At 45.6% G+C, this 15,877-nt stretch overlaps 1 protein-coding gene across 1 annotated transcript; it reads right to left on the reverse strand.

The window, feature by feature from the left end:
* Window positions 1–807: 807 nt before the first annotated feature.
* On the reverse strand, window positions 808–11,479 carry LOC146072853 (extracellular calcium-sensing receptor-like). The gene is made up of 6 exons (XM_083180040.1): window positions 11,270–11,479; window positions 8,639–8,930; window positions 5,909–6,727; window positions 2,776–3,003; window positions 2,555–2,678; window positions 808–2,471 (listed from the first exon to the last, which is right to left on the reverse strand). Coding segments are annotated over exons 1-6 (2,376 nt in total). The 5' UTR covers window positions 11,272–11,479; the 3' UTR covers window positions 808–1,560.
* Between the last annotated feature and the right edge of the window lie 4,398 nt (window positions 11,480–15,877).

Genomic DNA, 15,877 nt, shown 5'->3' on the forward strand with positions numbered 1-15,877 from the left:
GCAATCAGTTTAGACTGAATTTTACAGTATTTCCGAAGGGAGCGGAAATCATCAAGATTTCTCCTGCTAGCGGCCGCTAACACGTCCCCTCATGTGGCAGCGGGAAAAACTCCAAAATGGGTTATTGCAGTCCCATCATGCCTTGCCACAGTTTTGCTATTAGGGAATGTAAAAACTATGGCAAGGCATGCTGGGATGTGTAGTTTCATAACAGCTGGAGGGCTGCAGATTGGACATGCCTGACCTAAACAGTTCCTTCAATGCCAATTTGTCTCCCCGTTTAGTGTCTCTGAATGAACGAAGTAGCGTAGCAGCACTGTGGGCCAACAGTTCGGTCCTGGCGCAGCGTACACACTACGCAATTATCTGGCCAAAAAACTGCCATTTAGGCCCAAATCAGATAGGGTGTACCTAGCTGAAGTGTGTAGGTCATGATGTTCAGCAACAAAAAAAAAAAATTCCTTGTCTGTCTTTGAGCATTGGTTCCGTGTATAAATTTGTGTTATTATCCTATATTAAAAAGGAAACGGATGCGGTCGACAGAGGGGGTGGGAGGGGGGGCGCTCGAGCGTTTGTCGGAGCTTACCTGTTCCCAAAGTCTAGCGAACTGGTCTGAAACAGGTGCTTTGTCGCCTCCTATCAAAGGCACGAGGTACTTGGTTAGTTCATTTAACAGTAAAAGCTTATTATATCTATTCTTGATGTTCCAGATCCGATTCTTATGCTGGGTACACACCAGGACCACAAGGGTCCGATCCCATCAATCTAGATCCAATTCCGACCAATTGGATGTAGATTGTGTTGTGATTGGGCCCTTTTCTGTCCTGGCTACCGATCCGATGCGCGGTCCCGCAGGGCGGTCGGTCGTTATTCAGATTCTACCTGCAGCAGGTAGGATCTGGAAATGACCATACTCCCGGGTGTGGGTCGCCATCGGATCGGACTCGCCCACGGTGCACATCGTGAGCGGGCCGTGCCCCCGCGTCATTGGGAGCAGGTCGGAAGAAACACTGATGTCGTGGTGTGTACTCCACATTACTGTTATGTTGTATGGAGCTTATAGTGGTGACATATAGCCCTTTTCCGAATATTGTTTAGAATTTTTATTATGGTCTCATATGACTGTGGGACATGTTTGTAATTTATTCGTAGGTTAAAATTTCAATAAAACTGATTTTTTTTTAATAATCCAAATGCTCTTTCCATCTATAAGGTCTGGGAGTCACAAGATACAATTAGCAGTGGAATAAAAATTATAGCTTCTGGTGGAGATAAGTGTGTGGCTACCATAAGGCAAACTAATTGTTAACCCATATTAAAGCAATAGTTGGCAACTGGCATCTCCGTACAGCTACCACAGGCGGAACACTCATAGAATGAGCAGAGAATGTTGAAAGTGGAGACACCAAACATGAACCAGTCACTGTACAAGTCTTATCACAGTCAGCCAAAGTCAACCATAACCACCGAGGTTGGTCTTGTAGGCTCTTGCAGCTGCGAATGTCTCTTTGGCAAAAGGTAAATTCTGAAGAATAAACGGCAGCGTAGAGTTAATTTTCATCATATACCATCTCTACTTTTGCCTATTAGATTCTCTCTGAAGTTCGTGTTGGGTTGGAATACGAGGATGAAACATTTAGGGAGAAACATGCAGATCACAAGGGCCCAACTTGAAGATAAGATGGCGAAGACTTCCATAGCAATTACATACTTCCCATGAGCACTTACAGTGGCCGGGATGAAGGACACCCAGACACTGAGGAAGGACAACATGCTAAACGTGATGAACTTGGCCTCATTGAAGCAGCCAGGAAGTCTCCTTGAGAAGAAGGCAACAATGAAACTGATCAATGACAGCAAACCGAGATATCCCAACATGCACCAGAAGGCAAAGGGAGAACCCTCATTACATTGAGCGATGATGATTCCAGGCTCAGTTACAGAGTTGTATTCTGGAAATGGAGGGGATAGAGTCAGCCAAAGAACACAAATCAAAAACTGTACAAGTGAGCATAGAAAGATTATCATGTAGGACACCTTAGGACTTGTCCATCTCCTGAGTCTGCTGTTGGGCCTGATAGCCATGAATGCAAATACAACCATAATGGTTTTGGCCAAAATTATGGAAATGCAAATGGCAAAGACCATTCCAAATACCATTTGTCTCAGAAGACATTTCTCTTTCTGGGGGTAACCAATAAAATTTAAAGAGCACAGAAAGCAGAGGAATATAGACAGCAGAAGATGGCAACTCAAAGTGTAGTTGTTTGCTTTAACAATTGGAGTACTCCTGTAGTGAACGAAAAGACACAAGATGAAGACCGTGATCATGGAAGAAATGATGCCAGTAGATGTCAAGGAAGTGCCCAATGAGCCTTCAAATGAAAGGAACTCCGTTGTCTTCGGGATGCATTTGGTCTTCTGAGTATTTGGCCACAGATCCCATGGACATTTGTAGCAATCATCTGAGTCTGAATAAGAGATAATAAATAATAAGTAGAAGATGACTGATCAGTATTTCCATTGGTAATTGGGACAAAGTGGTTTCACGCACCTGTTTTATTTGAGATTTCACCATAGGGGCACAAGATGCACTGGAAGCAACACTTGGGTTCCCCTTGTCTGATGACCCTTCGGAAACCTGGAGAACAACTGCCACTGCAGACAGATGCTGGGACCTTTGGAAATAGGACCATTAAACAGGAAGATTTTAGTTTCAGATGAGATTTATCCAGTATGCGTTGGCTACTGTCCTTCTGCTTTTCCACAATATACCTGTCCTGTTCCTGAAGGCCACCGGATGTCACTTATGTTAATGGTGAAGATGTTTCCATCGGTGGCGGCTGTATCATAGCTTCCCACTTTGACTGTCTTCATGAGTCCATTAGTTCTAAGTTGCCAGTTAACTATGTCATACATGGCTGGGAGATCCCCATTTTCATCAAAGAAGACTTTTCTTCCATCATTTCGTATTACTTCTACATTCTGAATGTAGAATTTGAGCTGTAGTGATAAAATATACAATATTACCCACTATTGAAAATATAGGACTGTGTCCACAACTTACATGGATCACAACTGCTAAAATACTGTATACTAAGGTCTACAAAGCTAACTGGAGGACTGGGTCACCCACTGTTATCTTCTCATATCCACCTAATGACATTCCTCTTAACTGTTCCGACTTTCGCGGGACTGTTAAGTTTTTTGGGACGCTTCCACATCCCATGGGGAAGGCAGTGTCTCGTGGTGGGGGACAGTTGGGAGTCCCCCCTGCTACCTGCTGCTCTGTCTATTCACTGCAGAGAGGAGATGAGGGCGTGGCCAACAGCTCTCACAGTGCTAGTCATTCCCCCAACAGTGGCAGAAATTAGGGCGTGGCCTCATGGGAGCGCTGCAGTTATAGGCCACATCCCTTGGTCAGGAGGCCATGCCCCCTGATTTCAGGTACGCGCCTAAGGCGTGCGTTCTAGTCCCGCCTCCACTGCCACCAATGTTTCGAGGTGTGCAGTGATGTAAAACAGTGTAAAAAGAGGTAACATCGGCTACTGTCAGACTGGGGCATGAAGGGACCATCGGGTGAATGCAGTGGTAGGGGCCTGTGCTTGGAGGCTTGGCTAACCATTAGCGGGTGCATTGTCTGGGTCCCTTGACAAACACATATAGTAAATACTGCTAGGGCACACATGATGACCAGATTAATAACAGCAATGAACTGTAGAAAATATACCATACTTATGTGCAGCATAATTTTACATATGTATAATATATAATTCAAGTGCAGAATCTCAAACCTGGCTCCTAGAGGAATGTGTTGTGACTCAGACAGTAGGGTCAACCAGGAGTTTTCCCTGTATCCCTGTGGACCAGTCTGCCCCTGCATCCTGCCCCCCACATCAAGCAGCCATGCAGCCTTGGAGTAAGTCTAACTTTTCTCACACTGGGCAGCTCACCTGACATGCAGAGAGTCTCAAACCGTCAGCGAGATTGCAAAGGCTAATTTATGCCCACCCATAAATGCTTTTTAGATGGTCCTGACATCTTTACCAGACTCACAAATAAAATATTATCAGAACTCTCAAGCTTATCGGAGTTAACATCTGTGCCAGGAAGCTTTGGGCCCACCCTCCTAGACATCCCAAACACTCACAGCTTCACTAAATCAATCTATATTCCAGGATATGATCCAATAATGAAGCCCAGGTGTTAGCTACAAATGCTAAAAACACCATGGGACGACACAATGCAATTTGCTTCTCAAAGCATCACCTGTGGTGGTAAGGTGGACATCCTTGATGTTGGTTTCTATGCATTGTAGATCAATGGTTTTTATACAACCGAAAATATGATTTATTGAAGGTATTATGACATCTTTTGATGTATGATTTTCATTCCAATCAACCAAATAGTTGTATGGTTAAATGAAAGTTGGTCTAGTGCAATGGTAGGCAACTGGCGGACCGAGGTCCAACTCTGGACCGCAAAGGGCAGAAATGCGAACCGTAGAGATGGGGGCATTATGTTGCTGATGCCTCTCCTGGCGCCCATTCACCTCCTGAAGCCTCTTCTGGCTTCCGCGGTCGCAGTAATGCATTGTGCGGGTGCGCCAGTGTGCAGGTGTCACTGTGCACCCGCACACTGCAAGGGCTGAGAAGCTGGGGCAGGCTACCAAGAACATGAGCAGCAGAGGCAAGAATGGTGGCGGTGCAGAGAATACAGTGATGGTGGCAGTTTTTTTTTTTTTTACATGTGGTTGCTGTGCAGGGGGGGGGGGAGAAGGGGGGTCTTTGTTCATCCCAGTTCAATGGGATGGAGCTTTGTGACCCCCATGGAAAAAAACATAACTTTTTTTTTTGGGGGGGGGGGGGGGGGGTTGCAGTCCTGAGGGGCACAGGTACTGGGGTTTTAGTTGGCAGTCCAGTTTTTGTCATCATAAGGTGAACCTTTGTGTTAGGTTGGTGGACATAATTACTCTGATTCTGTGTGTCATAATGTGAATTTTGGCTCATATCGTGGGGCATAATGTGAAGTTTGGCTCATATCATGGGGCATAATGTGAAGTTTGGCTCATATCGTGGGGCATAATGTGAATTTTGGCACAAACTGTGCGGCATTATGTGAAGTATGTAAGGAGCGTATTGCAGGGAATATTTTGCACAGGGGGAAACGCCGGTAGATTATCGGTAAGAGTAAAAATAGTAGATCCCGGGCTACAAAAGTCTGGCCACCCCGGTCTAGATTATTTTGGTGCTGAAAGTTATACTTACATTTAAGTATAAGTTTCAGCACTAAAATAAAACCTTGTTATTAATTACATTACAGATATTGGATTTTGTGGACCTCGATCCAAATAATTAGAAATATCCAGACTCCACTAAAAATTACTTGCCTACCCCCTGGTCTAGTGTATGGCTAGATTTAGGACTTAGGGGTAAATTCACTGAGATGGGAGATCTATTGAAGATGGGATATTACTATGGGCTACCAATCAGATTCTTTCTATGATCTTCTAGAAGGTGCTAATAAATAATAAGAAGAATATGATTGGTTGCTATGGGCAACATCCCAGGCTAAATGTAGTAAGGTGGGATTTTCTGACATGTGCAATTTTTTGGCATTTCAAAAAAATCACACATGTAATAGGGCGCGTTTTGCAGTAGTAGGGTATATTACAAATCGCATCCAGATGTTTTCTTCTAAGCCTAGGTACCCCCCTCCCAGAATCCTCCACTGGAGTTAGCAATCCTATATATTCAGCACCCTCTAGAAGATAGTAGACAGCATAGCAACATCACGTGAAGTAGAATACACATCTTAGTAAATTTCCACCATATTCTTATTGAAAATTGTCTTCTAGACAGTTTTACAATTTTCCTAAGAATGGACTTTGATTTCTTATGATTACCACCTGCCAAGGTTGGAAGCTCTGTAAGTTAGCACAACTTCCATTGTGGAAAGGTCCTCTTCCTTCCGTACAGGAGAACATGTCCTGAAGTGAGTTGCCAATGACGTATACAGAAGTATAGATACTAAACGAGCCCCTTAAACTGGAAACATCAGTGTAGACATTGTCAATGGTGGAGAGGTCCTCAAATCCGGTACACAACTTGTTCGACTTATCCATTTGATTGGGGAATTGGCAGCCAAAATTCTTCTCCCAGAATATGTCATTCAAGGTCTTCTCTGAATGGTTTAGAGAATTAGGACGGATGAGTCTTGTGTATTCTCCAAATCCTGGGATGGTTGAGCTGTAGAAGGCAAAACCAATAGAGCCTGATAGTATGGTAGAGTATTTGTTCACCCTTAACAAATTTGAAGTAGACCAAGCTTCACTGGCCACAAAGATCTTCCCATTAACTTTTTGCTTCAACATCTCATCCAACAGTAGAACGAAGTACAGGTCATTAGCAAAAACAAGCACAACCTTTGCCGTTGACTCCTTAATGACTTTAGCGATGTAAGGGATATTTCTATTCACACCATCAGCCACAATGAACTCTGTGAAGGCCACACAAGCTCCGGCCTCGAGCATCTCCTTCTTGATGTCTTGAATACCCTGCTGTCCATAGTCATTTCCAAATGCAACCAGCCCCACCCATGTCCATGCAAAATGGAGCATTAATTTAGCCAAGCCCCTTGACTGAAAAGCATCGCTGGGGACAGTCCTGAAGAAGGAGGGGAACTGTCTGTGGTCACTCAACAAGGAGCTCGTAGAGAAATGGCTTATCTGTAAAATATTTTGCAAATGTAATATAAATTAAATATTTTTTTCTTATATGCTCTCTACAAAACAAAAAAGTTTTCTCCAAAAATGTCAATATAAAAAACAAATATAAATATAACCTATAATACAATGCATTTCATATCTGGGCTAGAAAAAATGGTGGTGGTACTATATTTATCTATTTATACTGTACTAGTTTGATAAATAACAAAGAAGTCACAACCCTTGAACAATAACATCAAGATACAGCAAGGAAGAACAAGCTGCGGTAACGACTATTGCAGACACATCACATTGCACAGATAACGTCCATTCATCTAGATGCCCATGTGGCCATAATGGGGAAACCACAAGTGGTGCTACCTCAAGGTGGATTTTTCACAATGCAACCTAGGCGACTTTCTAGGGCACAGCAGGTCCAGGAGAACCATAAAGATATCCTGGCCATCCAGAACGTTCCCATAATAGCATTGCATGACTACCACTTGAAATCATGACATCACATGGACCCACCTACGTTCCCAAAGTCCATTTGATTGTATGAGGAGTGCCCCAAACTAGTATCTTGCCTAGAGCCCCATGAGGACTAACTTCACCTCTGCTTCCACCCAGGAGGCAGGGCTGCCTTATGATGACTGTATTTGACTTGCAAGGCACCATACATCCTAGAGAGACACCGTAAAACTTCTCCAGATGCTCAACTTGGTCGCAGCAGGACCACGCCCATGAAATTTAGTTATGACATAATTTAGCTAGCCCAGAGTGTAGTCTCATCATGCTTCTGCCCTGCCAGAGAACATTACTGTGCACATCTACTCGTCTATGAAGCATAGTCCTCCACAGGTGGCAGTGTCGAGAAACATGCCATGTGCGTCACGGAGCAAATTTATATTGTGAAATAAACTTTTCCAACCACTGGTGGTTTGCTTGTTTTAACCGTTTTATGTGAGTGCAATGTATAAATATTTTTTTTCCCATTACCGAAAGGTCTTGCACTACTGGTTAATTTCTATTCCAGACTGTTCATAAGGATCTTGTGGTGAAAACGTTATAAAGAATAAAAAAGGACACTTGCACTATATAAAACTCAGTGTAAGTGATTTTGGACTATATGAAAGTAATTTTTTTGAGCGCCAGTGACATTTCACGTCTTTTCTTCTTGTGTACCTATTCTGAGAGAGACAGTCAAAACCTCTCGGTGAAGTGTCGGCCGCACAGAATCATCCAGCGCAAATACTGTAAAGACTGTTTTTTCTTGAAACTATAATGCATGCAGGCCCAGGAGGTATCACACTGCATCGATAGACTATACGAGATGCAGTCCATTTCCCGACAGTCAAAATTTGGACGGTCAAAATCTTGAAAACCATTGGCTGATGGTTAAAATCCTGATAAGGTCAAAATCCTGACAGGGTTGAAATGTCGACATTTAAAATGCAGACACCGTGTCAGCATAGATACCATAAACTGAACAACAACCTGTCTACTTTTTGACCTGTCGACATGTTAAATGTCAGCATTTTTAATCTGTCGGGATTTTGACATCTGTATTTTGACCATTGGCCGATGGTTGTCGGGATTTTGGATCATCTGGGTTTTGATTGTCAGGAAATCGTAGTAACCCGACTATACATACAAGTGACACCATTTTCCTGGAGATCTGTGAATGTTCTGTAGTATCTGCTAAGCACGTGTGCTGCTTGTTGAGGGTGGGCCAACATAGAGGCTACATATGTCCTCCTCCCCTCTTAAACTGCTCATATTATGTGTCCTACAGGGACTTAGCGGACATTCCTACCAAATACACCCCCAAAAAAAAAATTAAATGTGGGTTTGGTCCTTTGTTAACTCCACGTCCTTCCTTCATCACTCTCTCTCAGAAACATGGAACATTGGATAAAACTCCTTACCCACCTGTGGATGTCTGTACAATCCAAGCACATGAGCCATGAGAATTGAGGATGATGACATTGCATGACCCAGAACAGCAGCCAAAGGAGGCCTCTCCTGGCAACGATAATTGGGTATTGGTTGAGTTTGACCTGTCAGCATCCACAGGGTCCCCTCCAGTTCTTTCCTCAGAGCAGCACAGGAGTCAAAAGCAATAAACCCCAACGTAGTATTAGAGAGAAGGTCCGACCGTCCATTGATCTCCTTTAGGGCAAATCTCAAGGCCTGGAACTGTTGGTACATCTCAAGTAGGAACCTGGATGACAAGAAGGTACAACCTGGAGGTGATGTTTAAGAGAAGACGTTTGGCATTATAGGAAGCAACAATATTTTCCTGGTGGTTGCCTCAATAGGGATTCGGAACCTTTTTTTGATGGTCAGGCGCCATTCTAATGCAGGGAGGTAGGGGCATGGGGGATGGCGCCAGATTCCTACTTAGCTTGTGGGAAGTGGATCCCTCCTCTTTGGCCGGTGCCATATTTGGGTGATGGCACATGTCATGGTCTTACATAATCGCATGCGGTGTGGCTGCTGACATTGGGCGGGTGGGTATCTGGTCTATAGGTCAACAGTCATTAGGTCCAACATACAGTACGATCAACATTCTCATGTCGGCCATTTTGAAGCATGCTGGGGAGCGATACATGATCCAGGAGGTTGTTGGCCCCATTTGCTGGGCAACAATAAGCCAATGGCTGCCTCTTTGGTTGCAGGGGCTACGATGACGCGATTCGCATAATTTGATCCCCTTCAACCGCCCGCTAGAAGATGCTACATAATTAAGAATATGAATCTGATTAGTTGCTAAGGGCAACATCCCATCTTCAATACAACATCCCATCTTAGTAAATTTACCCCTCGCACACATTTCCTAGTGCATTAGACAGGACAGGAAATAAGTGTTGGTAGGAAGGGGGTGGGACCAGTATGACACAAGGCTGCTGACATTCCAGCTACAGCAGGGGGCGGGGTAGATGGGTGTGATGTAGCATAGGGGGCAGGGCTCAGAATAAGAGGCATCAGATGGGGGCGTGGCACCCATGATGGCATCATTGTGGCCACGCCTCTGCTATAGTACATGCTGATATAACATGCATTGTATTGCAGAGGGCAGAGCTATGATGATACGGTTTGGCAGAAATTGGGCCCCCTCGGACTGCCCCCTCGGACCGCCCGCTCAATACTGCTAACAGTAAGCTCTAACACGAATGGGGCAGATGTACTAAGCGTTGGAGAGAGGTACAGTGAAGAGAGATAAAGTACTATCCAACCAATCAGCTCCTACCTGTCAGTTTTCAAACAGAGCCTGTAACATGGCAGCTAGGAGCTGATGGATACTTTGGGGCCGATTTTACAACAAGTGATATTGTTTTGCATTGGTATGTATGGTAAATGGTGCTCCAGCCAATCAGCTCCCAACTGTCATTTTTTCAAAGACGTGCCCGGAGCTGATTGGACAGCATAGTTCCGGAGGAGTTAGAGCAGCAGGGACTGATTAGATCCAGACCAAGGGCGGAATGTAATGCAGTGCGAGATGCTCTCTGGACAAAAACTTTTTTTAAAGGGGCAATCACTTATAAGGCATGGTTTTGCCTTGTGAGTGATTCCCCCTTTAAAAAATAAGTCTGAGTTCCACCACATTCCGCACTGCCGTTGAACTCGGGCAGCATTACTTTTCGCCCCAGGTTTTCCTAAGATCTGATGGGAATAAAGGTTTGAATAATTAACAACACCTGTGGTTTCCTGTTAAATGTCTGTTCAGAGCAGAGAGTCAGGGATCCCAATGCCAGTTAGTGGCTGGGCATTAGGCTTGAGGTGTGGGGGACTATGCTAGGGACCTCTGGAGCTTGTGAAGCTTGTATGTTGCCCGATGTAAAACCTGCCATGCTGTCTACCTGCTACCAATACAGAAACAGGCTTCTTCTATTCAGCGTATGTGATGTCTGCCACACCCCAATTATCTTTCACAGTGCGTCATAACAGGAATATCACTCTTTGCTGAATCTGAGGAGTGAGCATTTTAGTGTTACACCCTGGAAGGGAGACACATGGGAGCAGTCCACCCCCCCACCACACACTCAGATCTGATCGCAGTAGAAATTTGTTCTTAAAATGGGCAAAACCATGTGCACTGCAGGTGGGGCAGATGTAACATGTGCAGAGAGAATTAGATTCGGTCCCGGCTCCCCTCCTGGCTTCTGCTGCTATGAAAAAAGGACCATCACAAAATGCCCGCCCCCATACAGCAGACAGTTTTAGAGAACTGTCTGCTATATGGGGGCGGACATTTTATGATGGTCCGTCCGTGTCCAAAGCAGCAGAAACCAGGAGGGGAGCCGGGACCGCAGCGCAGACAAGTAAATGTGTGGGTCGCGGTGGCGTTACAATAGCCCTGCAGACCCCCAGCGCCCGCAATTACACAGCACCTCCCCGCTACTGCGGGGCTATTGTTGCGCCACTGCGATTAGATCTGAATAAGAGCCCTGGTGACATCATTTGTGGCCAGTACTTACCTGACACATAATAACAGTTAGCCGATAATACAGTCACAGTATTGTAGTGTAATACCCTGTACAGGATGTCATGGTGTCTTACATAGTGCAGGCCTGCTCTGTAGGGGCTTCTGTGAACAAGAACCTCTGGAAGAGTTTGTCTATGTGGAAGGGCAGCAGGGCTCCGATCAGGATATCCCCGGCTTCCACAACGCCGGACAGGTGAGCCGCTCCTAGCGCACATCCCTTACCAGTGCAGCGGGAGACTGGGATGATATGAGAGAGCGTCAGGTACCACAGACACCAGTACACGTGCGTGGTCAGCCTGCAACCAGAGAGAGAGCAACGGGTCAGTATCTCTAACAACAACAGTCCTCTTCTACAGTGATGGGGCAGGTGCGCTTAGCCTAGGAGAGAGATAAAGTACCGACCAGTCTGCCCCTAACTGCCATTTTGACAAACAGCCTGTAATGTGGCAGTTGGGAGCTGATTGGCTGGTACTTTATCGCTCTCACTCCCTGTTGGTACCTGTGATACGCAGCTTACACCTTGTATTGTCCACTCTTTGCCTCAGCTAGACTAGGAGCCAGGGGCCCGATTCAGACCGATTCACCCATTTGTTGGGCCGCAAATGCGTCCGGTCTGGTAGTGAGCACGCGCGAGCCGTGCGTAGAAAGACAGGCAGCGAAGTCGAGCTCCAAAACCGTTTGGGGAAGAAGCGCAGTATTTTCCGCAGGTGTTCCCCGGCCGTTGGGAGGGACATCAGCAGCGCCCTCCATCTCACAGCCGTCGCAGCGCAGAGTAAGTCTAGAGTTTCTGACAAAATCCTTCTTAGATGGACAAAACCATGTAGTGCACATGGTTTTGTCCATCTAAGAAGGATTTGCAGGTGGGGCAGATGTTACTTGTGCAGAGAGAATTAGATTTGGGTGGGGTTTTACTTCAAAGTGAGATCTATATTGCAGTGTAAAAATAAAGCAGCCAGTATTTACCCTGCACAGAAACAAAATAACTCACCCAAAGCTAAATCTCTCTGCACATGTTACATCTGCCCCATCTGCAGTGCACATGGTGTTGTACATCTAAGAAGGATTTTGTCAGAAAGAGTGAACTAGAATAAGGCCTTAAGTGACAGCGCAAGATGCAGGGAGTCTGTAATGTGTGGACCCAATCCTTGCTGTTCCTAATCACCTGCAGCCTTAGGAGAGTGAAAAGGTAAAGAGAAATGAAGGGGAAATGATAAATTGACGAAAGTCAATGAAGAGATAAAGGGGCAGATTTAATTAAGCTCGGTGAAGTGATAAAGTGTCATTTGTTTTTTATCCCCTGCCAATCAGCTCCTAACTGTGAAGTTACAGGTTTGGTTTGAAAAATGATAGTTAGGAGATGATTGGCAGGTGATAAAAGCCAGACACTTTATCACTTCACCGAGCTTAATAAATTTGCCTTTATGTATGGAGAGATAAAGTGTGGAAGATAACACATGAAGATATAGAGTGCAGAGAGATAAAGTGTGGAGAGATAAAGTGCAGATACAGTGGCAAGAGATAAAGGTTATAGAAATAAAGTGTGGGGGGAGAAAGTGAGAGAGATAAAGTGTGGAAGATAAAGCAGGGAGAGATAAAGTGCAGAGAGAGAAAGTGTGGAAAGATAAATTGGCAAGAGAAAAAGCGTGGAGAGATAAAGTAGTAATAGAAATAACAACACCTGATTGGTTAGATCCCTCGGTACTTGTGTATTATCACGGCGCCCACTTAACATACGTACAGCACTGTAGTGAAATCGCATCGCATGTACACTGATAAAGGCATATGATGCGTGCGATGCAATGCGATTTCAGTACTTAATAGGGTTTCTGTAGTGTTTTATGCGTAACTCTGGTTTCAGAATAAACATAGTCAGTCAGAGATACGTAATTTGTGTAGTCAGTATTCCCGCCCCCGCCCCCTGTGAGAGGATAGCAGCATCACTCAGAGCTCCAGGAGATAATGGCTGAATCATCTGTGCCTAATATCACAGCCCCTAACACGGAAGAGGAGGCTGTCTGGTCCCTTCAAGAATGATATGGCAGGTGTGAATGTGTCCCAAAAACACCCCCACTGTCCACGAAATCCCGAAGCGTGGCAAGCGCAGCGAGCCCCCCGAGGGGACGGCCAAAGCGTCCTACGACCTTTTCATACCCCCACTATCCACGTCAGCGTGGAGTTGATTTTATATAGTGTGGCGAGCGCAGCGAGCCCAGCGAGGGGACGTGGATTACTTTACATGTATTCCGCGTCCGCTCGCCACGCTTCAGGCTCGGTAGCTCGCTGCGCTCGCCACACTATATAAAATCAACTCCACACCGACGTGGATAGTGGGGGTATGAAAAGGTCGTAGGACGTGTACCGCCGCCCCTCGCGGGCTCTCTGCGCTCACCACGCTTTGGGCTGACGTGGACACTGGGGGTGACGCAAAACACTACAAGAGGTGCTTGCATCACATGTCATAGTAAGCACCCATCACATCTCATGGCATGGGTGTTTGTACAATGAAATATCGCATCATTTGGTGCCATGCGATCCTATGCGATATTTCATTGTATAAGCAGTCCTGTGAAGTTAATATGGATATTGCGTTGCATTGTTTTCCTACGCAGAATAGCCCACTAAGCTATTTGCTTAGTGGGCGCTGTGATAATACACAAGTACCGATCCCTCTACTTCATCTCTCTCCATGGTATGTGGGAATACCTGTGCAGTTACTGTGTTCTAATCCCGTTTGGAAGGTGATCGACAGGAAGTTGGCGTCTAGGGTGGTCACTGGCCGTTTCATATGAGTTCCTTGAAAAACGCAGTCGTGACAGAAAAAACGTTGCAAGTGCCCGGGAAAATGCAGGTGTTAGGGGAGGGTGTGTGACGTCAGCTCCAGGACGGACAATGCCTGTATTCATCGCAGCCGCCGAGTAAAGTCCCTGGTGCCCAGTGATGTGTACACATTCATTCGCACACTGGGGTTTTTACTGCGGCAGGGCAAAGTTTACCTGATCCCTGGCTAGTGCACCGACACGGATGTGCGTCCAGGTATGAATCACCCCCGCTATGTTATCTGCGTGCGATGTAACATACTGCGCAGTTGTACGGATCTGACTGAAACGGGGCTTTGCGGGGTCGCACTTTGCATGAGATGGGCGTTATAATGTTTGTACGGGCCTATTAGTGTATTATTGTTACCCAGTCGTCTGACCTGACCAATACAGTAGTGCCACCACCCATTCCGCAATCGCATAGCAGTCCAGGGCTGAATTACCTCATCGTGTCTCATCTCACTTCAGCTCTTCTGCACGCTGCTACTGACGCTGCCTGCAGTATATATAGAGGTGTAAATGTCACCAGAGCCTGGAATTCCCACACTGAGTGGTAATTGTGCCTCTCACAGGGAGACAGATGCTGGTGCCACAGGTTCACTGGTGGCACTAGGGGGCTATAACCTAAGGAACCTCCTAATGGGAATCTCACAGGTGCAGTACAACAGAGGCAAAGAACGTGCTGCACTAATACAGGCATGTCTACAGTGGGTTCCACAGATGCATACCCAAGTCACACACACATATATACAGTATACTGTATATACTGTATAGCGTCACTGTAGTTTAGTGGTTGTGGCACTACATGAGTGGATACTTTGGCTATCTAAGATAAACCGTGGGATGTACTAAAAGAAAATATGCGCCCAATATTCAGATAATATTATTTCTGGAGGCTTTGTCCGCATTCACATATGTGCCAAGCTCCAGAATGTGATACATTCCGGAGCTTGGACCCAGTGAGTAACAACCTCTTTACATGGCATTACCAGTAGAAGACTATACGCTTCTTTCTGTATTTTCCACTGAGATGGGTCCAGTTGGACCCCTCCCAGAAGCACCCACTGTGCTCACATCCCTCTGCGCATGCATAGGAGGGGTATGGGTCAGGGCTGGATTAAAGGGGGGCACAGGGGGTCAGTACCCCTGGGCCCCCCTCTATCTAGGCCCCCCCCCCTTATGTTTGGTATGTACTGTATTTTAACTTATTTTTTTTTAGCTAAAAGTTTTGTGCATGGCAGTGGGGTAGTGCGGCAGCTTCACTTATCTGCCAATGTGACAATGATTAATGGTGCTGAGCATCGGGAGCCAAGCCACACTGACTGCACACGTGTGCAGTGCATTACTGAGAGTTGACTAAGTCCCATGAGACTAGGAGGTCAGAGGCTGAGAGACTTGTGCTGAGCTCGGTTTGGTGGAGTACACCACATGCTTCTCAGGCCCATGGAGGACAGCAGCAGCGGCGGTATCATCATGGGAGGGTTTTTAATCAGAGGCAGCGTTGAGCCTATGAGGTCTCATACAGAGTATGAGGGACATGTGGTGCATATGTGTGTATGTATATATATATATATATATATATATATATATATACATACACATACAGAGGGAAGGACCGGCACTCTCCACAATAAACCACTCAAGTGCTGCGTGCCTTTGCCAGAATACATACAACGCAAGGATACTATCTTCCAAGGATATGCACGTCACTGCAGCTGTCATCAAAGCATGCAGAGTTTATTTAGCCTCGACAGCCGTTTCGGGGGACAAACACCCTTTGTCAAAAGACTTACAAACATATACAAGCATAGTGTAACACTCACCATTGAAATAGAACAGAGTTTGCCGCCATTCTGCCCACTCTCA

The sequence above is a fragment of the Crinia signifera genome, chromosome 4, assembly GCF_055691185.1.
Source record: "Crinia signifera chromosome 4, ASM5569118v1, whole genome shotgun sequence".
Classification (NCBI taxonomy): Eukaryota; Metazoa; Chordata; class Amphibia; order Anura; family Myobatrachidae; genus Crinia; species Crinia signifera.

Excerpts from the sequence above, each read along its gene's own strand:
- LOC146072853 (XM_083180040.1), bottom strand. Across the intron at positions 2,679-2,775 it reads GGCCTTCAGGAACAGGACAG|GTCCCAGCATCTGTCTGCAG; the intron begins GTATATTGTGGA and ends CTATTTCCAAAG. Across the intron at positions 2,472-2,554 it reads TGAAATCTCAAATAAAACAG|ACTCAGATGATTGCTACAAA; the intron begins GTGCGTGAAACC and ends TCTCTTATTCAG.